This window comes from Micromys minutus, assembly GCF_963924665.1.
Source record: "Micromys minutus genome assembly, chromosome: X".
Lineage (NCBI taxonomy): Eukaryota > Metazoa > Chordata > Mammalia > Rodentia > Muridae > Micromys > Micromys minutus.
In genome coordinates this window covers 10,903,384-10,931,361 of record NC_137970.1, presented here as the reverse complement: position 1 = coordinate 10,931,361, position 27,978 = coordinate 10,903,384, and the positions used below count along the sequence as shown (strand labels likewise).

The following is a 27,978-nucleotide window of genomic DNA, read 5'->3' as shown; positions in this document are numbered from 1 at the left end:
GACCTTGTCTTGGAGCGTCTAAAGGGGAGGGGCTTGGGGGGGGATCGGAACCTTCGGGAGCGCGTCACTCGGTCGAGCTGCGGTGCTCGCTCGAGTCCCGGCGTCCCTTTTCGTGTGCCTCATCTCTGCTTCAGCAGCCGTGGCACCATGGTTGTGCGTGTCGTTCTCCTGTCCTATCTGGTGGCGGGTGAGTAGCAGGGAAGCACTGCGGGAGGCGAGGGGGCGCGGGGACCCTGGGCGGGAGCGGCTGCTGGCAAGGGCTGCAGTGGGGGCGGTCTGGGCTTGGCGGCCCTCCTCGGGGTTCTGGACCTTGATCTGGCTCGGGCGGAGCGGCCTTGTGGTCTCTGGAGCCGGGCAGGGCTACCTGGGGGACTCTGGAGCGGGCATCAGCCTTTCAGGGAAAGGCGCGTCACCGGTTGGGACCCTGTCCCCCCCATTTACCCAATCACTCCTTCCCTGTTCGAGGCCCTTTGGAGGAAGGGTTTGCATTTCTCAATACACCGCCGAACCACAATCCACTACCAACAAGGGAAGGTTGGTCAGCGATTCAGCTGCCACCGGCTGCTGTCTTTTTTTCCACGTCCATTTCTAATGGTTGTTATTAACAACGGATGAAACCTTACCTCCCTCGTATACATACATATCAGGATGCGAAGTTGATTCTTCGGTTTTTTTTTTTTTATCATGATTATTTCTTAAGATGAACGCAGACAATTTCTTAGTATTGATCTCAGTTCCCAATTTGAAGTATTTGGAGAGTAGGGTATGAGTCATTCTTTTAGAGTCACATGTCAAATAAATGGTAGCTTTCTTCGTGGAACCTAGGTTCTCTAGCAAGGAATAAGAAGAGTGGAAATGAGCTAATATTTGGCCTGTGGCTTGAGTATCATGTAGTAATGCATTTCGTTTTACAGTGATCCTTAGAAGAAAGTATCCTCGTTTTGCAGGGTATAGATCAAGCCTGGCATGACAAGGGGAATATGTATCAAAGCTGGATTTGAAGGCAGATCAGATGACTTCCAAGAAGGGCACGTCTTTCCACTCACTATATGTGTGTGGCAATGTGTGTGGCACAGGAAATGCTGTGTGGCAACCTGGGAGCAGTGGGACAGAGACTAGGGTTGCAGACAATAGGATATGAGAAGTCACAAGTTAAGCCAGGCATGGCGTCGCATACCTTTAATTCCAGCACTCTGGAGGCAGAGGCACGTGGATTTCTGAGTTTGAAGCTAGCCTAGCCTACAGGGTGAGTTCCAGGACAGCCAGGGCTACACAGAAACTCTGTCTCAAAAAAAAAAAAAAAGTTCAAGTGGACAACAACTTGGAGGAATGGGTGTTTGGTGTCAAGGAGATACCTTGTGCCCATGCTGTGTGCTGTGCTGGGAGGTACTACTTTTGGAATAGCAGTTGATGTGAAAAAGACCTAGTGATGGATTTGAACACCACAACTCTTCTCCACTCTGGAGGTGCCCAGCCCTTTGTGTTAATAGTTACATATATTTTCAGGCCTCCAAAGGGTTAGGGTCTTTTCCATTGTTGTTGTTGGCTCTGGAAAGGTCGTTCTGATTTAATCAAGATACTTGGGGGATTTTTTTCAAGGTACTTGATAAGTGCTGGCCACAAAAGCATGAGGCTGGGCTGGAGAGATGGCTCAGTGGTTAAGAGCACTGAGTTCTCTTCCAGAGGTCCTGAGTTTAATTTCCAGCAACCACATGGTGGCTCACAACCATCTGAAATGGGATCCGATCTTCTGGTGTGTCTAAGGACAGCTACAGTGTACTCATATACATAAAATAAAATCTTTTTAAAAAAGCATGAGGATATGACCTTGAACCTCAGCTCTCATATAAATAAGGAGGTATAGATATGTGCTTATAATCTCAGAGCTGGGGAGGTCGAGACAAGTGGATCCCTACAAGTTCCTTGCTGGTCATGTAGTCTAATGGATGAACATCATGTCCCAATGAGAGATAGGGTGGGCAGTTTATGAGAAAAGACACTAGAGATTGACCTCAGATTCCATGTGTTTGCACATACATCCATGTGTAAGTACACACACTTTGGAAGAATTCTTTTGTTTTAATTTGGTTTAAAAGTTAAAAATAAACCTTTGCATTGACACTGTAGTTTAGCCAGACATGTGTTGGAATTCCATGTTTTAATATCCTGCCTGCCATCTTATGAAGTCCTAGCTGGCTCTGACCTCAGATCCACCTGTCTCTGCCATCTGAGCACCACTGTGTTCAGCTCTATGACATTTTGAGTAAATGAGGTTTTGGTTTTTGGTTTGGTTTTTGTCTAAGGTAAAATAATTATTTCTCTACATGGTTTGGGCATGTTATCCTTTGCTAAAAATGGTTTAGTTCTTATAACAGCCCGAGCTGCTGAACTGTTGGCTCTCGTCAGGTGACGGTACAGTGTTATTTTCCACAATGACTAAGTGTGATTTGGTGGAAAAACATCGTTAAGAGCTCAGATTTCACTGTTTACTATGAAACAGTGTTAGGGAACTAGAGAAAACCATCGAACCTGGGCTATGAATACCATGTTCCGAGGCATATTTGAGAAAGTTCAGATATTTAGCCTGGAGAAAAAGGACTAAGAGCTAACTAACACATGGTATCTGTAGAGGTTCGTAAAGGAGGAAGTTGATTTTGGTCTCTGAAGTCCTAAAGTTCAGAAGTAGTCCCCATTCCTTCTTAAAGTTGATTGGTTCCATTCCATCATTCATAGACGCTCACTGCACAAGACAGTGGAGTCTCCAAGGAAGAGACGCTAGCTCCCTCTCAAACACAGACTAGAGAGGCTGAAGGAATCTTTCCCAGGGGAAGATTTCACATAACTCAAGAAGATTATGTGAAAGGCTGAGGTGGGGGAGAGAATTCAAGTGGAACAGTCTGTGCATGAGAGCTAAAGGGCACTGGGCTTGTTGGAATCTCAGAAGTCAGGTTGATGAGATGGCCAGGGGACATTTTGGTCCCCCCCCTTTCCGCCCCCGCAAGACTCTAGGCAGTGAGCACAGGCATTTAAACTGAGGGCCGAATAAACAGATTGGTATTTTGGAAATAATGAAGAGAAAACTGGAGCTGATGGCAGTGTGATAGGGTCATAGGCAGCCAGCTGCAGCAAACCTGGTGAGAGATGGGTATGGTGGTAGTGGGAGGATTCCTGAAATAAGGGAAAGAGCAGCTGAATGCAGCGGGTTGATTGGCTGTGGCGTGGCAGGCTTAAAGGGGAAGTATTCAAGCAGATAAATGGGGGAGAGACTACAGAAGTCTTCGGAAAGCTGGTGAGTCCAGATTCAAACCAACTGACCAACTGTTGAGTTTGAGGGGGTAGTGAGACTTACACAGAAATGTCAGTGTTTCGTGTGTAGGCCTAAGGCAGGGAGAGAGTAAGGCTGGAGGAGAGCTAGACCAGGAATCAAAACTTGGGAGCTGGCAGTGTGTTGAGTGTTTTTACCCCTTAGGGGTAGGTGGGTTCAGTTGGTTGGGGAGCATGATATAGAATTGAGTCCTCTGATCTCTCAAGTAGAGAGTTTGCTACATGATTCAGTTGAATGCTGGGAGTATTACTAGAGTTTCCATATATGAGGGGTCTTTTAATCCTTTTATTTTAAATAAGAATGTTTAGCTGTTTTACACTTGGGTTTATATCATGAGTGCATTGGGAAGAACACTGTACAGGTTAAAATGTTTTGAGTGTGCTTTATAATACAGTACAGATTTGTAATCAATGATTGAACATGCATGTATATCATATGTATTATGAAGACAGGTAGAGGGAACTGATATCCGAAGCCCAGCATCATAGCTTTAAAGGGTGGAGCAGGAGAGCACAGCAGCAGTCAGGAACTGGAAAGGAAATCGGGGGCCTTGCCTTCATGAAGGCCAAGGTGGGGTTTCAAACAGGGACTCAGTGTCAGATGTGTGGGGAAGTAAGGCAATTAAGGGTGGAGAATTGTGTTTCAGGGTTTGGTGTGCTGTTTTGGGGTGCAAGGCAGGCAGCACGAGATGACGTGGAAAAGCAAAGGACTGGACTGGACAGTTCCAGGGTTCTTCCTCCAAAGGGAAACATTTAGAGATGGCTTTTGTTTTGACAAGACACTTGTAGGGGGTTTTAGTGGTTCTCACTTTAGGCAGCACGGAGGACTTGGTTTTGTGCTGATGAGAGGGGGAAATTGGTAGTTCCGGGTGTGACTTCATTCCCTCATCAACCCAGCAAACATCTGCTGGGCAGTTGTGTGTTCTCAGCTCTGGGAATGTATGAACAAGACACACTGAAATCCCTGCCCACCCCCATATAGTCACTTATCTCTTGCTATGTCATCTGTCTCAAAACTGGGTCAGTAAATGCTAAGTGAACAATTCCTTAGATGGAAGAGCGAGAGTCTATATGAAGGCCAAACAGAAGATTGTGTGGGACAAGGTATTGTCATGAGGGTGAAGCGCTGTGGCTAGTAAGGAGAGCACGTGGGTGGGTGGCCTAGAGTCTGTAGGCTTTCTCTGGGAAGCTGGGGACAGATTATCTGGAGACTGGCTGGAGGGATAGAAGCCTAGGAAGCTGGAGGTTAGGAAGCCTATTTCAGTTCTGGGCGAGGAAAAGATTTTCAAAGAACTAGAATGCTGGGGCAATGGAGCTGACCTCTGGCAAACAGTGTTTGTAAGTTGAGATGGCACTCCCCCATCACTGGTAGCATTTGAGTAAGGGACAGCTGGCTTTCTGCCAGGCATCCCTGAGGTGTAATGCCTGTAAGGTGCCTGACAAAGGGTTTCTGAGCTGCTGAAGGAGTATTGTGCAGCCTTGGCTGGAGGTAACCACAAAGGTAAGGCAGTTACAGCGTGCCGTCTCATGGGGTCTGAGGGTGTGGGGCCACACCTCAGAATAAAGCTATCTCCATGTCCAGAGAAGTTCCTGAAATGTGTCTGTGCTTAGAAAGTATAGGCCCCTTGCCTGGTTTCTCTTCACAGTAGGGCTGTCAAGATGCCTGAGGTATTACATTTTGAATTTTGCCCTGGAGGCTCTGCAACTCTACTGGGTAATAAACCAAGATTTCTGTTGCCTACAGATGACCATTCCATTCTGGTAATTTTTTTTTGTTAATTTGCCTTCAGCTAAAAGTTTAGAAATTGCTGCTCTGGCCCTGGGCTGAATAGAAGAAACTCCTAACCGGCCCTACTGTGTTTGTACCAGCCTGAGGCCTTGTGTTCACTGTCAATAGTGCAGAAGTAAAACATTGACTGTTGTTGCTTTGTGCAGTCATTCACCTAGCACAGGCCTAAGCATTAATTTCTTGAGGTCAAGGGGATAACATGATACCTTACCAAGGCCTCATTTTCCCATAGAAGGCCTGACCAACATTGGCTTTAGACTTGGAACCCATTCTGTTTCACAGGAACCCAAAAGTTTCTATTAGCTGTTTGTCATTCCGGGTGGGGGCTGTGGCTCAGGGGTGGGGTGCTTGCTGTAGCATGCTTCAAGCCTTAGAGACTACCCCCAGCACCATCAAGATGAAATAGAGCATCTGAACATGAGTGGACAGGTCCAATATTCCATCCTTAGTTAGGGGAGGTCTTTAAACCAGTCCCATAGTTTCTCCACCTTCACTTTGCAACGGTAGATACACGCTGATTAGTGATTACAGGGTACATTTCCTCACCATCCTGGTGTGTCAACTGAAAACACTACCCACGGTCCGGACCAAAGTGTTTTATATCCCACCTGGTAACACCACCTGTACGCACATGGCCAGGCACATCCTTGGCAGTCCTCGTTTCCTTAAGTTGCCTTTGTGGCGGTATAAAGAAACACCCTGTATGTGAAGGTGTATACTAACCTGTAAGGACGCACTGGTCCACCAGCCTAGTAGTAAAATAGGAGCATCGTAAAGTTGCATGTTATAGAGAAGAGGTCTGGTGGCAGAATAATGCAAAGACTTCGGGTTTTCTTCCTGTGTAGTACCAAAAAGAAAAATAAAAACCAGAGAACTGCCATCGATGCCTAATCCTTGCTTAAACTTTCGCATTCCCCTGTTAAGGGGCCATCTGTAGGCGGGTATCTACAGCACTGTAAGGAACCTCATTCAGCCCTCCCAAGACTCAGGGAACATTATGGGAAAGGCAGAAAGCATGTAAGAGCCTGGGGCTGGAGAGATGGCTCAGTGGTTAAGAGCACTGACTGCTCTTCCAGAGGTCCTGAGTTCAATTCCCAGCAACCACATGGTGGCTCACAACCATATGGAACTCCAGTTCTAGGGAATCCAATACCCTCTATTGGCCTTTGGGGGCGCCAGACACACACATGTTATGTAGGTATACATGCAAGCAAGTGCTCTTACATGTAAAATAAATACATAAAAATAACATAAGAGCCTAAAGAAAGGCTGCTGTGGAATGTCCCCCAGGCATGCCAGGGCACTCTTAAAGCCACAGCAGCTGTGATTAGATGCACAAGATTGGGCCAACATCCTGCCATAGACTTTGAAGGGCTCATGAAGCCTCACCCTTCCCTGAGGATTTATAAACAGCAATAGCTGGGGAAGGGAGTCTTGTGAGGCCCCACCCATCTCTGAAGAGCTATAGGCAGTGAATGGTTGGGGGGTGGGGGAGGGGTTTTCTTGGTGTAGCCACTGGTAAGGAATCCATAGACCTGTAAATAATCCTTTACCCATGCTCCTGTGTCTAGGCCTTATTAAACTCTGGCTAACTGTCCCCCAAAAATGTGAAAATAGTGGGTTAGGAAGAAGAAAGAAGGGGGTCAATGGGAATGGAGGTGACAAGAGAGGATAATGGGTGAATATGATTAAAATTCATTACAGCTCCATAAAAATACCATAATGAAACTCATTATGCATAGTTGATATTTGCTGGTTTCGGTTTTTTAAAGAATTTTCCTTGGCCTAGTTACACAGGTACCCTGTTACAGCACAATGTATGTACTTCTCAGCTGGTGCTTTGGAGGGGTAAATTGTTGATGGGTCTTGGAGCATAGCTCCAATCTGGGACTAGGCTGTTTGAAATGTGCAGTAGCACATGTGCCTATACTATGAAGGCTTGCATGCTGTTCCTAGAATCCCACCCTAGATTTCTCCATATTTATGATTCAGTATTTGTCCAAATATAATTTAGCATGTTCAGCCAGTGAAGACTGGGGAAATGTATTATGATTAATAAACTTCAAGGTGGATGCAAAAGATATATAATGATCATTTACCAATCTGTTTTCTCCTTAGGTGCTTTAGGGAATGAATTTAGCATATTAAGATCGCCAGGGTCTGTTGTTTTCCGAAGTGGAAATTGGCCTATACCAGGAGATCGAATCCCAGATGTAGCCGCACTGTCCATGGGCTTCTCTGTGAAGGAAGTATGTGTACTTAAAAATAAGTAGTTGTGACTGCTTTAAAAACATTTTAATTGATTTCTTCCTGTAGTCAAAGAGAACAGACAAACACAGGTACATTTGCTACAGACTACAAAACATCAAAGGCTCATCAGTATTTGGGGTGATCTTAAGTAAGTGCTTCTGAAACCAAGTCTTCATATGTCAGCATCAATAAACCTGTGTTCATCATCGTGACTTTTATGTGTATAGATGCATCAATCTAGTAATTTAAGCATATTTTTATCTTGAATTGACATTTAATTTACATATTACGGGTGTGCTGCTATTAATAGGTTGTGTCTTTTTTCTCAGTGCAGTTAGTTTGCTACAAATGCTAAAATGCCTACACGCCTCATCTGAAGTTAGATAACGTAGCCAGTGGCTGTGTTTTCCTAAAATAAAGCTGTGACCTGTGTCCCTGGCTACTGATAGAACTATAGTAGAGGGGCCTGGACCCATTCAGTCCAAGAGGCTAAAACTCAGAACTTAGGAAGAGGGGATGCCGCTTGCTCTGTCTTGCTTTTACAGCTTCTTGCCACTTTATACATTGGCTGCTGACGTCATCAGTTGCTTGTAGACTCCAAGCAACTCTCAGAACTGACAGCTTGGCTTAGGCACTACTTGGCAGTTGGGCTAAGGGTACAGCCCACAAGCTCTGGTTTCTTTGGACAGCCCAAGTGAGCAGGATCGGTTGTTTACACTGAAGGATAAGATTTGTACCTGGTTCTCTGCAAGCTTAAATTTGACTATACATGGCTGTTCCAGTAAATTTCAGAAATAATTATTAGTAAGGCAACATGAGTCACTGTTCAAGGCATTCTGTGTATAAAGTGCTTCGTGGAGAGAGAACATTTTGACAGTTCTCGCAGACTCTGCAAGGTAAAAGCAATGCTGTGCATAAAGGAAAAATGATTCGGGGGAAGAAAATAACAGTTCACAGGCTGAAAAAATGCAAAGCACATAGGATTTGCTTACTCACTTGCTTTTTATACAAAAGTTGTGAGTGAACTTGCTGATAAGTACAATTCTAAGAATATAAAGGAGGCTGGCATCCTTAGGAGATTGTAGCTGTTGCTTCAATAAGATACCCATGTCGCCTTTGAACATCCCCAGCCAGTGCCATCCCAGGACCCCTTTACTCTAGTTATTAGGTGTTAGTGGGGAGATAGTTTCCATATTTGAGAAGTAAGAACTGTTTTGTGCATTTCAATCTTTAGGACCTGTCTTGGCCAGGGCTTGCCGTGGGTAACCTATTCCACCGGCCACGGGCTACCATTATGGTGACGGTGAAGGGGGTGGATAAACTGGATCTCCCCACAGGCAGCGTCATCTCCTACCCTTTGGAGAATGTGAGTATTGCTTACATAAACTTGGGGCACTGGAAACTTTCTCTACCAATGGACATGAATGCAAACGAGTTCTATGTAATAATATAAGCAGCTCCTAGGATTAGACTCATGCTGTTAAATATTACCTCAGCATTACCATTCCTCTCCATTACTACACATTCTACTAACTCCTTTGAATTTGCCTGTGTTTGTGTGTGTGTGATTTCAATCTCTGCATCTTTCTTTGGACTGTCTTTATTATATTGCTTGTTTTCTCATTTTAAAAGTGAATTATAGTCTAAATACACCTCTTTTTTTTTTTAGTACAACTGCTCCAAAACATAATTACCTCTGAGATTCTTTTGAAAGTAGTTCCTTTTGACAAAAAATGACATGGTGGTTGTAAGTTTACTAGGACATGGCCAGGTTCTATGGAGGAGAGTTCTAAATGAAAAGATTCCGCCTCCTGTTGCCTTTCCTGTTTGCCGTTATAGTCTACTGTGACCGAGGCAACTTACAGAAGGGCTTTGAGGCTTATGGTGCCTGAGGGATGATAGTCATGATAGTGGGTGGAGGTATGTGACTGAGCAGGAAGCCAAGGGCTTACATCTTCCAAGCAGAGGGAGCCAGCTCAGAAAGGCACAAATCCATGCTCTGCAAGGCCACTCCAGTGGCACACTACTTCCAACAGGTTGCCAAAGAGGAAGTTGCTGTGAGCAGGCGATGACACTAAAATTTTCTTTTCTGCAGAAGGCTAGGGACAGTAAAATGCTTCCATTTGTACTTGGGAAGAAGAATAGTAAAACGAGCTGCTTCAGAGGGTGCGGCTTGCCATTCTGGGTTGTGAGGCCCCAAGAATCACCTGAACCACATCAGAATTACATCTATAGAGAGGTTTCTTCCAAATTCAGATAAGCTACACTTTGGGGGCATTTTCACAACCAGGGCTCCCTTGATTGAAAATTGAAGGGGAGCCAAGCATAGAGACACACACCTTTAATCTCAGCACTGGGGAGGCAGAGATGAGCAGATCCCTGAGTTCAAGGCCAGCCTGGTTTACAGAGTGAGTTCCGGAACAGCCGGGGCCGCTACACAGGGAAACCCTGTCTCAAAAAAAGAAAGAAGAGAAAAATGAGGGTGAGTTCAATTTACAACTTGAATGAGAAAACAAGTGCAGTAAGCTGTTGGTTCCCCTGGTCCTACTGATAACAGGTCAGTCCCAAAAAGAAACCTGTACATTACGATAGAAGATGTAGTAGAATGTGTAGCCTAGTATAAGCAAAGTCCTAGGTTCCGTCCCAAGCACTGCAAAAATGCCAACAGCAAAACACGTTCATCAAAACTGGAACCTAAAGGAAAGAATGGATTATGAAGCAAGCACAAGACAGTTTTTGATGGGTGGTATTTTTGTTTATATTTTAATTTTAACATAGATTGTGATTTCTTAACTCATTTGTTACTTACAAATATTTCTTATTGCCAGATGTATGAGCGCTTTTTCCATAATCACTGTTTTAAATCTTACTTTGGGAAAAATTTTTTTTCCGACTCTGCTGTGATCCTATTTACAAGCACATGTGGCTTGTTTACAGAAACACACTATGTAGGCTGGAAATCTATTCATAGCTCAGTGGTGGAGTACTTACATGCTTGCATGAAGCCCTAGGTCTAATTCCCAGCTCTACACACACACACACACACACACACACACACACACACAGCCATGATCTAGAGACAGAAGGCAGATCTGCATGCTTGCATGAAGCTCTAGGTCCAATTCCCGGCTCTATACACACACACACACACACACACACACACACACACACACACACACACACACACACAGCCATGATCTAGAACAGAAGACAGATCTGAACACAGTAAAGAACCAGTGTCTGTATAATCATAGCACTTGGGAAGCTAAGGCAGGAGGGGTCTGCAAACTTGAGGCTGGCTTGGGCTAGGTAGTAAGCATGAGGCAGCGTGAATGGCCTTGAGACCCTGTCTAAGAGACATCCAAAACCCATGCATTTGAGTTATACCCTTTCCCTTTCCCTGTCCACTGCCCACCCAGTCCTGACAATACATCATCCTACTCCTGACTTCGATGACATCAACTTCCTGAGATCCTACGCATCCATGAGATCATGCCATTTGTTCAGCACCAGGATTATTTCAGTTAGTATAATATTCTCACCCATGTTGTCAAAAAGATAGGTCTTCCCACCCCCACCCCCATCCCCACCCCCACCCCCATTCTGCCCTGTGGCTCTTTGAAGGCTAAATGTTATTTCTATTGTGTATATATGCTACATTTTCTTCTTCTCCCCCCCACCCCCCTTTACTGGGGTAGAACCTAGGATGACTTGTACACCAGGCAAGACTGTACCATTGACCTATATCCCAGCCCTGGGACATTTTCTTTATCCATTTTTTTCTAAAAAAAAGACACTTTGTTTGCTTTCATATCTTTGCAGTTGTGACGAGTGCTGCAGTTAACATGGGAGCGTAGTAGATTTCTTCAGCATACTGGTCTCTCATATATATATATATATATATATATATATATATATATATATATATATATATATGCATGCATGCATGCGAGGGGCTAGAGAGATGGCCCAGGGCTTAAGAGCATGTGCGGCTCCTGCAGACAGCTGGGCTCAGTTCTCCCAGCTCTCACATAAAGCCACCCACCAATGACCTATACCGTCTTCTGGCTTGTCAGGCACACATACTGTATTACATACACTCAGGTTTACACACATCTGCATCAGATTTTCATAAAATAATGAATCTTTAGATATGTCCCTAGATGTAGCACTACTGGAGCATGCTTTAGTGGTGTAATGCACAGAATGATGGTGATTATAATAAACAAACTACTGCCTTGGCTTCTTCCCTTTTGCTATGATAAACACCATGACCAAGAACAACTTGGAGAGGAGTGGGTTTGTGTCAGCCTTTAGCTCATAATCCACCATGAAGTGAGATCAGGGCAAGAACTCAGGGAAGGAACCTGGAGGCAGGAACTGAAGCAGAGACTGGAGGAGTGCCGCTTACTGGCTGGCTCTCCATGGCTGGGTCCTCTCACGTGAATCATTAATCAAGAAAATGCCCCACAGACATGCCTATAGGCCAATCTGATGGTGGCATTTTTCTTTCTCAATTGAATTTCCCTCTTTCCAGATGACACTAGCTTGTATCAGATTGGTAGAACTCTAACCAATATAAATATATTGTACATTTTAAAATTGTCCCTTAGAGTTTAAGTATTTTTGCCACACAAAACAGAAATCTCATCGTTTCTCTTGTAAACCAGAAGAGTAAGAACAAAAGTATAAAGTATGATTGTATAGTATAAAGCTAGGCAGCAGCAATGAATCACATGGTCCTAAGAATGAATGGTAAATGAATAGTCTCTGGTTTAATGGGGCAGGGAGCAGGCTGTGGTCGGTAATATGGGAGGGAATGCTAACTTCATTTTTGGTAATGTATGGTGCCTATGCTAGTAAAATCAAGACATAATTGTGAAAATGTTTTATTTAGAAAGATGGTGATAAAAAGGCAGGTGTTCCAGGACAGTTTCTGTAATCTATTATGTGAATACCATGAAAATCACCATGTATTTCATTAATCCCCATCTATTTAATTTATGAACAAATATATAAAATCCAGAACACCATTTGAAGTTTATTAGCATAGAACCTTAAATTTGATTTTTGAGAATAGCCTCACTTCGAAAGAAAAGAAGCTATGACAAGAGCTCACTTTATTGATTGACCTTGATTATAGCTGCTTCTGACTATTTTGGAAGAAAATTGGGAAAGAGATCAAAGGCCCAGGGAACAATACACACACAATCTAAAGGTGGAAATAAACTTTGAATCTACTTGGCAAGGCTTCCTTTCGTCAGCTAACTGTTGTAGTTTCAAGGGATCCTGATGAAGAAATTCCTGGACAAACATGCAAAGCCCTCTAAAATAGTGGTGGAAAAGTTACTGTGTTCTAATCACACAGGTTTTTTTATACCCTTTGAGCATAGGCGTCTATATAATTACTATATAGACTATATGACTATTCCTTTTCCTCTCAAATTTGGTATTTAACTCATTCATTAGCGTCTCCAGGTTGATTACTAGGGTTGTACCTTCAGTCTCCACCAGGGGAGTGAGGCAGGCAAGTTAGCCTCATAGGTGTTTCCGCCCAAGCCTGAGGAGGCGTTCACAGAAGGCAGGAACTTGCAGAGGCTGGTAACAACATGCTTTTGCAAGCTTGGTTGCTCTTCCCTCTTTCATTCTTGTGACCTTAATTTGGAAGTTTTAGAAGAGTTAATATGCATCTTGAGTAAGAGAAAAGCACCGTATCTGTTCCAGTCATAAAATCCTGAAATTGATCAGCTTCATTTGGCTTTTTGTCAGGGAGGTTTCTCTACTTCCCTTCATTTCCGCCTGTACCATGTTGGCATTCATTTGCTCTTGTAGACAGTAGCCTTTACGTAGCCATGGAAGTACCTGATGAAAAGTCACCAAGAAATCTTCAGTAAAGCAAAATCACACAGGGTACAGTATAATTCAGACACTTGTGAAGTGGAGGCAGGGGGTTCACAAGTTTGAGGTCATGTATTGAAGCTACATAAAAGTTTGATGCCAGTTTGAGCTACTGCTAACTTGGAAAAAAACCTACTGCTTTAAAAAAAATCTCTGGTAGCCAGGCAATGGTGGTGCACACCTTTAATCCCAGCACTCAGGAGGCAGAGGCAGGGGGATCTCTGTAGGTTCAGGGACATCTTAATCTACAGAGTGAGTTTAGGATAGCCACAGTTGTCACACAGAGACTCTGTCTTGAAAAACAAACAAAAACCTTTATGTTTGAGCGTATTGTCTGCACATGCCTGGTCTGGTGTCTGTGGAGGCCAACGGAGGGAATCAGATCCTCTGGAACTTGAGTTATAGATGGTTCTAAGCCATCACGTGGATACTGGGAACCAAACGCTGAGTCCTCTGTCTGAAAGAAAAAGACAGTGCTTTCTTCTTAGCCTCTTGTTATTTTAATACTGTAATATCAGAACTATAATGATTTTTTGAGAGTAAAAGTTTTTGTAATTATTTTTTTAATAGTGTACAACAAAACAAACCCAGCGTACCACAGAAGCCCAAAGTTTGCTCACCCCTGAGGGTAGAGGTGGGCAACTTTGGGGGTACTGCTGGTGTTCTTGTCTTTACCTAGTTGAGTTAGGAGAGTGCACCAATTGGTAAATGTAGTTAAATTTCCTTACTGCAGGGTTTGTGCTCTGTATTGTATGTATGTTGCAGTTTAGTAAACTCAAGGAGCCAGAGAAATGGCTCAGCAATTAAGAGCATTGGCTGCTTTGGCAAAGGACCTGGATTTGATTCCTAGCACCCACATGGTAGCCAGCTCACAAGACTTCTGTAATCTAGACTCAACGCCCTCTTTGGCCTCCAGAACCAGGCACATAAATGGTACACAGACACACAGCTGGGATATACATCACACTTTATCTAAGGGACTTACCTCTATCTGAAGATGGCCAGTAAATATTGTTAAAACATTATATACGGCCCGCTTCTCTTTTGTGAAATGAGTTTTTCAGATTTCCTCAAACTAACTGTTTTAATGCAGGCAGATAAAATGACAGTGACATATATGTTCAATTGATATTATGACCCAAATGTATTGCTCTGTAAAATACACAAAGCTGAGCATATTGGTACATATGTGTAATCCCAGCACTTGCAGGTGGAGGTAAGAGGATCATTGAATTTCTGATCATTCTCAGCTATGAACTGAGTTCAAGATCAACTTGGGCTATAGGAGGCCATGTCTCAAAGCAAAACAAACAAAACCAAAAAACAAAACAACAACAAAAAAGACCTTACTCCAAAAATATACAAAAAAACACCAACACTAGTTCATGTTTAATAGTGTCCTGTCTTTTTTTATGTTTGCCAACTTTTTCTCATTTAGGTACTGGGAGGTAGACTTAGCGCACTAAGGAGCTCTTGAATCTCCTGTGCCTTCAAAGGGACTCCTGTTTGGAAACGATTTGAGTCTTCTGAGTTTTCATCCAAAGTGCTTGTGTTTTTAGTTTGTGTGGCGTTTGTTTGTTTTTCCTTTAAAGAAAAAAAAGCCCATAAAGTTGGGTAGGGATATTATATGAAAAAAAGCATTAAAAATCCTGATAAATGTTATGTGGAAACATAGAGACATGAAAAATCGTGTCATTTGCAGGGGGAAAAGTAATATTAGCTGGGGGAAAAAAAAACCCAGAATCTGAAAGTCAATATTACATGTTTTCTCTCATATAGAAACCAGAATTCAAAAAGAAAAGAGAAACCAAAAAGTAATAGAGGGTGTAGGGAGGAGCCTGGGGAGGAAAAGTGACGGAGAGCGGAAGATGTAGAAGATGTTCAAAGCACACATGGAAGCCTGGACATAATAGTGAACCCTTTAATATTCACAGTTAGTACATCTCAAGTGTGTAAAATACTTGTTCCTCCTATGGGCCTTCCTGAGGCTGCTTGCTGACACTGGCTGGATCATTTTCCTTTCCACTTTGTTTCAGAAAGTAAGTGCGGTTTTCCTCTTGCATTTCAGGCAGTTCCGTTTAGTCTTGACAGTGTTGCAAATTCCATTCACTCCTTGTTTTCCGAGGAAACTCCTGTTGTTTTGCAGTTGGCTCCCAGTGAGGAGGTAAGTAACAGAAGTTTTTATTTAAGATCCTTATTAAATGGTATTCAGTTGACAGTTTTAAAGTGATTGTGTGAGAAATGCTGTGACCTGTGTTTGTGTGTTGGAATGAATCCATAGAAGGCAGCTAACCTAGCATTCTGGATCCTTTTCATAGAGAGTGTATATGGTGGGGAAAGCAAACTCTGTGTTTGAAGACCTTTCAGTCACATTGCGGCAGCTCCGTAACCGTCTGTTTCAAGAAAACTCCGTTCTCAACTCACTTCCCCTCAATTCTCTGAGCAGGAATAATGAAGTAAGTGGTTCAGTTGTTGAGTGAGTCAAATAAATGTCATCATTAAATTCCCATTCCACGTGCCATTTTAAACCTTCGCAAGACAGAACTGTAGAGGATGGAGAATGGGATCATTTACTGCTGGAGTACGTTGGCACCGTGTTTAGGACTAAACACACCTTTTCCAAATTGCTACTTAGTAAATGCTCTAACAGTCTCATGCCAGCGTTGCCAGTTGATCTACACAACCTTCTTGAAGGTTGGTTGAGCTGTGAAGAGCTGGTGACTCACTATCATTGTTCACAGCTGTTGTTAATATGGACTCGGGATGCTGCAGTAGAGACTCCTGCTTTGTTTGTTTGGTTTTTTTGCAGAGGGGAGGGGAGATACACTTACTATGTAGCACTGGCTGGCCTGGAACCTACTGTGTAGATGAGGCTGACCTCAGACTCACGGAGATGTGCCTGCCTCTCTTTCTTGACTACTGGGGTTAAAGACATGTACCAGCATGCCTGCTGGCTATTCCTGCTTTCGGCTCTTCTCCTTTATAGCTATTGTGGGTACCTAGGAACCACTAATCCTAATTATCTGCTTTGGAAAGTGTTGTTGAAGGCAAGTAAGTAAACTGGTCCACTGGTAGGACCTTAAGATAGTATATCAGGATCCCTCAGTCCCCCGAGGGAAAACCACAGTGGCGTCAGTGTTCGGTCATGGTTTCATTAGAAGTAGAGCTATCAAGTGGTAGTCACTAGACTAGTACTAGAGAGTGACCATCACCTTTTTTGTAGAAAATAATGTTTTATGTGCATGCTTTTCTGGTTCTGGGCCTTGAGCCCAGGGCTTTGCACATACTAAGCGTTTATCTACCACTGGGCTGCCTCATTTCAATTACAGTGAACCTACAAAGGAAGGGAAATAATATATACTTGCTTGATGAGTACTCGCGCTATGTTGTACTTTATTTGATAAATGGAAGCACGGATCTCTGATATGTATTTAAAGCAATGTCCACTCTTTGTTCTCTGAAGGTTGACCTGCTCTTTCTTTCTGAACTGCAAGTGCTACATGATATTTCAAGTTTGGTAAGTAGGCTGCTCAGACTCTCAAGTCCTATCTGTTTTGGTTCCTAGAAAAGCTTTCAATGAAAATGAGGCCAGTTGAAAAGCTTAAGTATGCCCCAGACTTAGGGTTCTGTGAACGCTGAGAAACTATTGGTGGTAGAGGGGATGCTGACCCCGTCTAGTTTTAGTAACTGTTTCTTCTTCCTTTCTTCCCTTGGGAGAGGCCATAAATTCTCAAAGAAGGTAGGCCCTGGAATGAACTACCCTAGCTGTAGTTGTAATTTGGCCATCCATTCCTTGTCAGACATTAGGACTTAATTCTGGTATCCATAGCTGAGGGTCAAAAATAGGAAGATTGGTATGGGCGATTAATAGCATTAACCAAGTAGAAAAGGAATCTACCTGCAAGGTATCTTTTAGTAAGTGGTTTTTAAAATCATCCTTGTGACTGAAATAGATCTTCTTACTTGCCTGCTAGCTTCTGAAGTTCTTTGCCAAACCTTTATGTCAGGGCTTGGTTCAAGGAGTTTGAAAGCTTAGTGCTGGGGGCCAGTGGGGTCGTCTGGGAGGGTATGTGGGAGGAAGACACTGATGGTTCATGAATTCCTCGCACCATATCGGTCCAACCAGTTACCGCTGCATGCCCTGTCTCACATCTAAGTGTTTAAAGCTAAGCAATGAGGTTTGTATTGAATTTATCAGAAACTCATTTAAGGAAGTTCTCTTGGTTGCCATTTTGAAGTGTTTTAGTGCTGCAGTGCACTGGGGTGGTTCTGTGGCAGGCTAAGGTAGTCAAGTGTAAAACTTCATCTGCTTGTATTTGACATCTCATCTGTTCTCTTTGCTTGTTCAAAGTTGTCTCGACATAAGCATCTGGCCAAGGATCATTCTCCTGACTTGTATTCGCTGGAGCTGGCGGGTTTGGATGAACTTGGGAAGCGTTATGGGGAAGACTCTGAACAATTCAAGGATGCTTCTAGGATCCTTGTTGATGCTCTCCAAAAGGTAAATACCAACGTTCTGGTAAGAGAGGGTGGCATGTGACCATTTTAGTCTCTTGATGAAGTCTTTTGAGGAATGCTGTTGGTTGAAGTCTTTTCTTTTTGCCTCTGTACAAGGATGGGACTCTGGGTCTCTCACAGGCTAATCAAGCAGACCCTCCACCACTGAGCCTCACCCTCAGTCCACCTGAAAGATTACTTGATTCTTTGACGGTTCTCTAATTCTTAAGTCTAAGAACATTGTAGGGGTCGGGTTGGGAATATAGCTTAGTGTCAGAGTGCTTACCTAGTATGTGTGAGGCCCTAAGTTCAATTCCCATAACAAGTAAAGAGTGGTGTAGGGTCAGAGGTGGATTTGGGGAGGTATGGAGGCATAGGTCTCTAATCTTAGCACTTGGGGGTGAAGGCAGGAGGATCACAAGTTTGAGACCTATCTGGGCTGCATGTTAAGACCCCATCTCCAAAGACCAACATCAACCAAGCCTCAATTTTAGTGTGTGTTGGAATCTTTTCCCAATGCTAGCAGTGGCAGCACTGTGTGTTTGTAGATTCTGACAGTATGTATAACCTAAATCACGCCATTTGAACCATTTCTAAGTCGGCCTCAGTAGTGTTAAGTGTATTTATAGTTTGTGCAAAATCGTTACCAGTGCTCATGCGTGGAATGTTTTCATCACTCCATCTGAAATTCTCATTAAGCACCCTAGTGCAGCAGCCTTCTCACAGTTGATGTGTAACAAATGGGAGCTTACTAATAAGTAAAAATTATAGCTCTTTACTGAGGCTTCATTGATAAACCTCTGAGGTCCATGATTAACAAAGAGCACTTGGGCATATTTCTTCATTCTCTGTTCTGCTTCCCACCCCAGCTTTTTATACCCTCGAGTTCAGTCCCTAATTCTATTTAAATGGGTGAATGTATATCAAGGCTTAACTCTTTACTGAATACTTTAATATAAGCAAATCTATAAGGCTTTTTCCTGTCTAAGACACTATATATTAAAGCTAAAACATATTGGTACTAATAAGTATTAATATTGTATAATATGTAATTATTTGTAAAGCTACAAATAATTTTAATATGTATTTGTCCAGACACAAAAATGATCAGTATGTAAGGTAGTGTATCTGTTAATTTGCTAATTTATCCATTCCACTATATATATTTTTGAAACAATACCATGTATATGACATTTCTATCTGTAAGTAGTTTAACAACTATCCAGATAGCATTTCAATAGTGTTAAGTGATGTATATTCTAGAGATGACTTAGGATATACAGGATGCTGTACATAGGTTCTATGCAAATACTATGCCATTTCATGAATGAGTATATAGTTCAGAATCTGTAGAAAGTTCTAGAACCAGTTCCCTGTAAATATCAAGGGACAGTTTTATAAAATTTTTGTTAACCAAAGATACAGATGTAAATAAAAATGTATGTATTTTGCCATTAGTCATAATGTTGATAACTGACTTTCAGTTTGCAGACGACATGTACAGTCTCTATGGTGGGAATGCAGTGGTAGAGTTAGTGACTGTCAAATCATTCGACACATCCCTTGTGAGAAAGTCAAGGACCATCCTTGAGACAAAACAAGAGGTGAGTAAGTTTTTAGATCCTGCTTTAAAGCATGAAATTAGCTTGCTTTAAAGAATAAAAGCCTGGGCTAGCAGTGAGTAAAGATACTTGCCATGAACCTGGCAATCTGAGTTTGAATCTCAGGACCCACGTGGTAGAAGGAGACAAAAGGACTCTTGAAAGTTGTCCTCAGACCTCCCGACCCACACACTTAAATATACATGCAAAATAAATAAAATGTAATTAAGAAATTAGAAATTTTGAAGCTGAGGGTGATTGGTGTAGGAGGTAAAGACAGGAGTCCTAGGAATTGAAGGTCATGGTTTGACTACATAATGACCTTGAGGTCATCCTGGTCTATATGAGACCCAGTCTTAATAACCCCCCCACAGAAGACCCAGATAATGTTCAGGTAGGAGGGACAGTAAACCTTTCAGTGCTGTTTAAGATAGTTAATGTTAAGGAACCATCCGAAGTTAATAAGAGGGTGGGGTGTGTCTCTCAGTCTCTGGATTCTGCTTTTGTAGAGACACATTAATTTTGTGACCCAGTTCCTCAGTTTATGGGACCCTCTGCATATACCTCTGTATAGTTTTAATTTAGTTTATCAGTATTTTAATAGTGATCTTGCTTTGACCAATACACAAAGAGCCACCAGTGGTTCTCAATCTGTGGGTCATGACCCCTTTGGCTGTTGAATGACACTTTCACAGGGGTGGCCTAAGACCATTGCAAAGCACAGGTATCTGCATTATACTTTACAACAGGAGCAAAAATACATTACCCCAACAACACAAGGAACAGTATAAAAAGGTTGTAGCATTAGGAAGGTTGAGACCCACTGACAAAGAGGGTCAGAGAGAAGCTTGCTGCCCTTGGTAAAATGTGCATCAGGGCACATGGTCTCACATACATACACAAAGCCTCAGCACACTTGACCATGATGGGAAACTGTTGCAGCTGTTACTAGACTGAACCACACCTGTAATCCCAGCATTTGGGAGGTCAAAGTAGGAAGATCAAGGACTAGGCTGTCCTCACCTGCAGGATTGGTTAGTATCTAACCTGGGCTGTACTACATGAGACTTTGTCTAAAAAAAAACAAAAGTTATTTTTGGTTGGCCACACCACTTGCTGCCATCAGATACACAGTAGTTTGTATACCAGCCCCTTTGGGCCCATTTACAGGCTCCTTCGTGCTCAGATTAGTGTGAGAGTTGGAGTAAAAAGCCTATATATAGCCAGTACCAATTTAAGACAGTCTAGAGATGACTGCGTGAGATTGCTGCCTTCTAGATCCAACTGAGATAGAAGAGTATCTGCTTTTTTAAATATTATTTATTTAAAGTATACGAGTACACTGTAGCTGTCTTCACACAGAGCAGAAGAGGGCATCAGATCCCATTACAGATGGTTGTGAGCCACCATGTGGTTGCTGGGAATTGAACTCAGGACCTCTGGAAGAGCAGTCAGTGTGCTCTTAGCTGCTGATCCATCTCTCCAGTCTAGAAGAGTGTCTGCTTAAGAGTACATTTCAGTGAGGTATGATGGCTCATACCTAGAATTCAAACACTCAGAATGCTGAGGCAGGAGGATTGTCTTAGGGATTTACTGCTGTGAACAGACACCATGAACAAGGCAAGTCTTATAAAGACAACATTTCATTGGGGCTGGCTTACAGATTCAGAGATTCAGTCCATTATCATCAAGGTAGGAGATGGCAGTGTCTAGGCAGGCATGGTACAGGAGGAGCAGAGAGTTCTATGTCTTCATCCAAAGGCAGACAGGAGAAAACTAGCTCCCTTGTAGTTAGGAGGAGGATCTTATTGCCCACTCTCACAGTTACATACTTCCTCCAACAAGGCCACACCAAATATTAGTATATGTTCAGCCCAAGGAGCAGCACTATTAGTGTGGCCCTGTTGGAGTAGGTATGTCACTGTGGGTGTGGCTTTAAGACCCTTATCTTAGCTTCCTGGAAGTGTGTATTCTGCTAGTAGCCTTCAGATGTAGATGTAGAACTCTCAGCTCCTCCTGCACCGTGCCTGCCTGGATGCTGCCATGCTCTTACCTTGATACTGGACTGAACCTCTGAACCTGTAAGCCAGCCCCAATTAAATGTTGTCCTTGATAAGAGTTGCCTTGGTCCTGGTGTCTGTTTACAGCAGTAAATCCCTAACTAAGACAAACATCAGTTGTCCCAGTAGTCCCTTCTGTTCTTCTAAAACCAGAGCCACATGGCCAAAGCTGCAGAGTTCTGCTGCTTACTGGGGCTGGAACATGGCCCTCCTTATTCTGTTACCAGCTTTTTGCTTTCCAATTCCCTCACTGCCTAAGTTTGGCTATCCTGGAACTTGCTCTGTAGATTGAATTTAGAGAGATCTGTATGGCTTTTGTCTCCTGAATGCTGGGATTAAGGGCATGTACCATCACACCTGGAATTTGCTCTGGACCAGGTTAGGCTTGAACTCAGAGATCTGCTTGCTTCTATCCTGAAATTACAGGCTTCTACTACCATGCTTGGACCTGAACTTTGCTGGGTGGGATCTTGCCACAGAGTCAGCACTCCCTCAATCTGTTTATCTCCTGGAACACAGGACTCAGCTCCATTTCACTTCCTGGTGCCCCATTATTACTTGAACCAAAAATTTTATGTTTCCTTTCTAAGCTTGCTATGTTTGTTCAAAGTGTTCTTCATGAGACTTACCTAGAGAACAAAGTCTCTGTTGGGCTTTTTTTGAGACTTCCTTTGTTAATGCAGTTACTATAAGCAGCAGTTAGATTTTTCAGATCAGGGCAAAAAGCAGCCACATTCTTTACCAAAATATCACAAAACAGTCCCTTGGAAACACATTTTCCTCTAAAATCACTAGAGCTAGGCTTCTGCAGTTCCAATCACCTTTACCAACAAAGTCTTCCATATTCATACTAGGATGGCCCATTAAGCCCCACTTAAAGCATTCCACTGCTTTGCAAATCCAAAGTCCCAAAATCCACATTCTTCCAAACAAAAGTATGGTCAGGTCTATCACAGCAATACTCCAGTCCCTGGTACCAACTTCTGTCTTAGTTAGGATGTTACTGCTGTGAACAGATACCATGACCAAGGCAAGTCTTAAAAATAACAACATTGAATTGGGGCTGGCTTACAGGTTCAGAGGTTCAGTCCATTATCATCAAGGTGGGAGCATGGCAGTGTCCAGGCAGATGTGAGGTCTATGTCTTCATCCAGAGGCAGAAAGAAGAAGACCGGCTCCCAAGTGGTTAGGATAAGGGTCTTACTGCCCACTCCCACAATGACACACTTCCTCCAACAAAGCCACACCAAATAATAGTGCTTCTCCCTGGGCCAAGCATATTCAAACCATTACAAGATTTGGTGTCAATTCAAGACCAGGTTTGACTACACAGCAAAACTGTTAAAGAAAAGCCACAGCTAAGACCTGGAGCTCTTCCTCATCTTCCTTGGCTTCATTCTCCTCTTCCTCTTCCTCCTCCTCCTCAGTTTCCACTATTAAGCTTCTAGAAATTCTAGATAAAATATAAGGTTTCAAATGCATAGCTTAGCTCTCAAATAAGGCATTCCTACAAAGTAAAGCGGAAAAACCTGTAGTTAGCAGTCTGCCAGTTGGGTGTGCCAAGAGGCATCAGCTCTCTGTGAGGTTGGAACTAACACATCCTTATATAAAGTTAGGGAGGCAGAAGCAGCTGCACCTGCAGTAAAGGGGAATAGTAATAGTGTCTTAGTTAGGGTTTCATTGCTGTGAACAGACACCATGACCAAGGCAACTCTGAAAAAGGACAGTATTTAATTGGGGCTGGCTTACAGGTTCAGAGGTTCAGTAATCATCAAGGGGAGAGCATGGCAGCATCCAGGCAGGCATAGCAAGGGAGGAGCTGTGAGTTTTGCATTTTGACCTGATTGCAGCCAGAAGAACCGTACTGGGCAGAGCTTCAAAGCCCACCCTTAGGTCACACACATTTTCTTCTACACTGCCACATCTCCTAATAGTACCACTCCCTATTGGCCAAGAATATTCAAACTACCACAAATTGTTTGCCTAGCAGCAAAAGAAACAGAAAGACACTCAGTGGTCTGTCTATGCACTGGGAGCAGGGCTTATTTCCTGGGGCATTGTTAGTCACCGTGCTTTATATAGATTTGAGGATTAAATTTATATTGCCTAGGAAGCCTCCAATTGAGAAGTTAACATAAAACCTGCTCCCCGATCAATGGCAGCCCTCTGGTACCGAGCTGAAATAAATGTAAAACCTCTGCCAGTCCTTGCTGTCAGTACACAGTGTAGAGACCCCCAGCCAGTCCTCTAAATACAAATGCAAATGTATAAAACATGCGCCTGGCTAATTCAACAAGAAACATCAAAATTAGATCCCCAGAACATCAAATAGCATAAAGGCATAACAGATAAGACTTAGAATTGATTATCAAGATGGTATATGTATTTGGGTCTGAAACATTTCTTAGAATATTATTTCAGTGTCATTGGGCACCTCCTATCAGCACCTTCACTCCCGGCGTTCACAGTACCTGTAGCTGTATGCGTGTGTGTTCTACTTCATGGAGAACAAGAGGCTCCCATGTGAGGTTTCTTTTAAGTACACAATAGTCTCAGATTAGATTGCAGTGAAGATTGAACAGTTCTGTGCAGTAAAGACATATGCAACCAGAATGCACACAAAATGGAACTGACTCAGCAGATGTACATAAATCCAAGAAAGAGGGGCTTAATGGTGTGAAGTCCTGTGTCAGCTTTGAGCTCCCCACAGGAAGGTGCCCATATCTGTGGGTCCATCGTCTCCTTTCTTCCAGTTGAAATCAGTCTGTTACTTTAAGCAGTGGTGCGGGTTTAATTATGGGCACACATCTGCAATTCCATAATTCTGGAAGTGGAGGCAGGATTGTTAAATCCAGGCTATCTAAGGCTGAATAGCAAGTCAACCATCTCAGTAAAACAAAAGAAAAAAAAAAAAGAAGACGACTTTGGATCTGTGGAACACTTGATGATTATACACGGGCTCTGGATTTCTCTACATATGTTCCTTAGCACAGGAAAATTAAAACAGCTGCAGCAACTTAAAGACCTGTCTGCTTTGTAAGCACAGAATGTGGGTACTAGTATGCAATAGGAACCCAGCGAAACACCCCTTGTCCTCATGTCTCCCACTTTGTCCCTCTATGTCCTTTGTGGCCCTTCCCATATCATCTTCTACACTGTCATCAGTTGGCTTTGTTTTGAGATATGACTTTCCTGGAGTTCCCTGTGTGTAGAACACTCTGATTGGCCTGCTACTGCCTCCGGAGTGCTGGAATTAAAGTGCTACCGCCGCTACCGCTGCCACCGCCACCACGCCAGGCTATGTCATCTTTGTTTATAAGACAAATCTGATTGTACCACTTACTTTCTGCCTGAAATCTATCAGTGGTGTCTCCCTGCATATAGGTTTGAGTTTAGATTCTTCATAGCTTCCCTAGTTCCAGCCTCCTCTAATGCCATTGTCTTACTTTAGAAATTTTCAAGCCAGAGTGAATGACAGATGTCCCAAATGATGTCTTTCCCAAGAATAAATGACCCCCCACCCGGCCTGACATGTGTACCATTTCAACATGGAAAAGACAGCTGCAACATCACGTTTTTCACTCTTAAGTGGCTAATCTTTAGTATAATTTAAGGGTAAATATAATACTGTATTGAAAGAGAATGCTTGTTCTTGGCATGTCCCCTTATCTTAGCCCTCTTCCCTCTATTGTATAGAGAGGGATTTTTCTCTTTTTTCTGACCCCTTTTTAAAGAATTATGCTGGAAATGAAACCAGATGTTCAGGCCTTATAGACAACCCTCTAGCACTGAGCCACCTCCTTACTCTGATGTCCCCGGTATCCTGTGAAACCTTTCCTTTCTTCCTTTATAATTGGAAAATACACATACATACGTATACACACACACACACACACGTGTGTGTGTGTGTGTGTGTGTGTGTGTGTGTGTACACATATGTATGTATGTATATTCTCACCCCCTACCCCATCTCTGTAACAAGGTCTCTGGCTGTCCTGGAACTTACTATTGTAGACCAGGCTGGCCTCAAACTCATAGAGATTCTCCTGCCCCTGCCTCTTGAGTGCTTGGATTAGAGATTTTCACTACCATCCTGGGCCTATAAAAGTCTTAAACAGTGTTTCATGTTTCCCAGGTTTGAATTCTGTACAAATGGACTCACACTGCATGCATGCTTAGATGTTCTTTGTTCAATGTTGGTTTTTTCTTTTTTATTAATTTATTTATTTTATAAAATATTATAGCTTACAAAATTTGTTACATAATAATATATGATGAATACACAATTGTTTCTTCTTTTTTTTTCTAAGAAGGACTGAGGCTTCCACATTCTGGCCTTCTTTTTGAACTTCATAAGGTCTAAGAGTTGTTTCTTGGGTATTCAGAGCTTTCTGGGGCTAGTATACAATTATCAGTGACTGCATATCATGTCTGTTCTTTTGTGACTGGGTTATCTCACTCAGGATGATATTCTCTAGATGCATCCATTTTCTTAAGAATTTGGTTAAGTCATTGTTCCTGATAGCTGAGAGTATTCCATTGTGTAAATATACCACAATTTTTGTATCCATTCATCTACTGAAGGACATCTGGGTTCTTTCCAGCTTCTGGTTATTATAAATAGGGCTGCTATGAACATTGTGGTACATGTGTCTTTGTTGTATGTTGGAGCTTCTCTGGGGTATATGCCCAGAAGTGGAATAACTGGATCTTCAGGTAGGACTATGTCTAATTTTCTGAGGAACCACCAGACTGATTTCCAGAGTGGTTGTACCAGTTTACAACCACACCAGCAGTGGAGGAGTGTTCCTCTTTCTCCACATCCTCGCCAGCGTCTGCTATCACCTGAGTTTAATGTTGTTTTTTAAACCTATCACTGGAAACCAGGCAGTGGTGGTACACACCTTTAATCCCACCACATGGGAGACAGAGGCAGACCTGGTCTACAGAGTGAGTTCCAGCACAGCCAGGGAATACATAGAAAAACCCTGTCTCAAAAAACAAAACAAATATCATTGGTGCTGAGTCATCTTCCTGGTCTGTGCCCTACTGTCTGAACAGGCCCCTGTTGTCCATTGTGTTAAAGATATTCTTGTGCATGTCTCTTGGTTCACATAGAGATGGTTTTGTTCCGGGCTAGGCTTATGGTTCACAGGATCTGCAAACCTTCAGTTGCATTAGTTACCATGGAAAATTCTCACCAAATTGGACTTTCTTCTTTTAGTACCAGTGTCTTCTCTAGGAAGCTGCCTGTTCCTGGCTCTTCCTCAGGTAGATAGGCAGCTGTTACTCTACTTAGGAAGTCCTAAGTGTCTGTGAGATAGCAAATCATGGATATTTAATCTGAATGATGTTTTTATCTTAAAGTTATTTCCTATTGATATGTTTTCCTTTCTTTATCGTAGAACATCCAAAGTCCCTATAACCTTGCGTATAGGTATAATTTGGAGTATTCAGTGGTTTTCAACTTGGTACTTTGGATTATGATCGGCTTGGCCTTGGCTGTGATAATCACCTCTTACAACATTTGGAATATGGATCCTGGATATGATAGCATCATTTATAGGATGACAAACCAGAAGATTCGAATGGATTGAATTTTCCTTATGCTAGACTTAGACAGCAGGTTTGGTAATTGCCTGTTTTGTTAAAGTGTATCTTTTAGTGTTGTTTAAAGTAGGCAGTATACCTTAAATTTATTAAAAAGAAACCATAAATTCATTCTCTATTTTGTGTGCCCTATTGTTTCTTTAGAGTGATTTCTAGTGTTGACCAGTTGAATTGTGATATAGATTCTGTAATATGCTCAAATATTGTTGACATAGCCATTTAATAATGTAATTTCATTCCATTTAATACATGTGAAAATATGCACTGAGAGAAATGTAAGTCACTTAGAATAGTTGTGTTATTCATGTTGGAGAATGCGCTGGGTTTCTTAAAGAAGCTTTCAAATGCTTGAGTTCCTTGCACAGGCTACCTAGCTCAGCTGTCATTCACTAGGAACCATTTGTAAATGTATTGATCTGATGTAAATATCTCTGAGACAGGAGGAAATGTGTTAACTAAGAGCAGCCCAAAAATACTGGATATGCTTATACGATCGCTTAGTTCTGAAAGTGTATATGACTGGCAAGCTAGCTGCTTTTTAATCTCTTCTGCAAGTTTGGTGATCTGTGTGGTTTAGTGGCGATATTAAAAATATTAAATACTATGTTGATTTCAGAAGAGACTAGCTTTGTGGAATATAGATGCTTGTAATTAGATATATAAAAACAAATCTGTTGGGGATATCTTGAAGCATGAATATAAAATACTTTTATTTCTGTAACTTTCCCCCTGTGGAGTTACTCTGGTTTGTGTGTGGTACGGTTTCAATCTGTAGACCGTTAAGTGGAAGTGGATGATTGCTACTGTTCCTGTGAAAATGGACCAATATCTATATAGAGTGACAAATAAAGTTAATGATTCAAAATCTGTGTCACTGCAATTCTGAATTTATATTATAAAAATGTAATTATCGAGGTGTTATTTCACCAGGACTGGCCATTTTATTATA

General features: G+C 42.5%; 1 protein-coding gene across 1 annotated transcript; it reads left to right on the top strand.

The window, feature by feature from the left end:
* Positions 1-60: 60 nt before the first annotated feature.
* ATP6AP2 (ATPase H+ transporting accessory protein 2) lies at positions 61-27,898 on the top strand. The gene is made up of 9 exons (XM_080910349.1): positions 61-187; positions 7,232-7,362; positions 8,598-8,729; positions 15,330-15,425; positions 15,580-15,717; positions 16,725-16,778; positions 17,613-17,762; positions 19,243-19,362; positions 26,825-27,898. Exons 1-9 carry the CDS (start codon positions 148-150, stop codon positions 27,014-27,016), a joined length of 1,053 nt encoding a protein of 350 aa, XP_080766475.1. The 5' UTR covers positions 61-147; the 3' UTR covers positions 27,017-27,898.
* Positions 27,899-27,978: the final 80 nt, after the last annotated feature.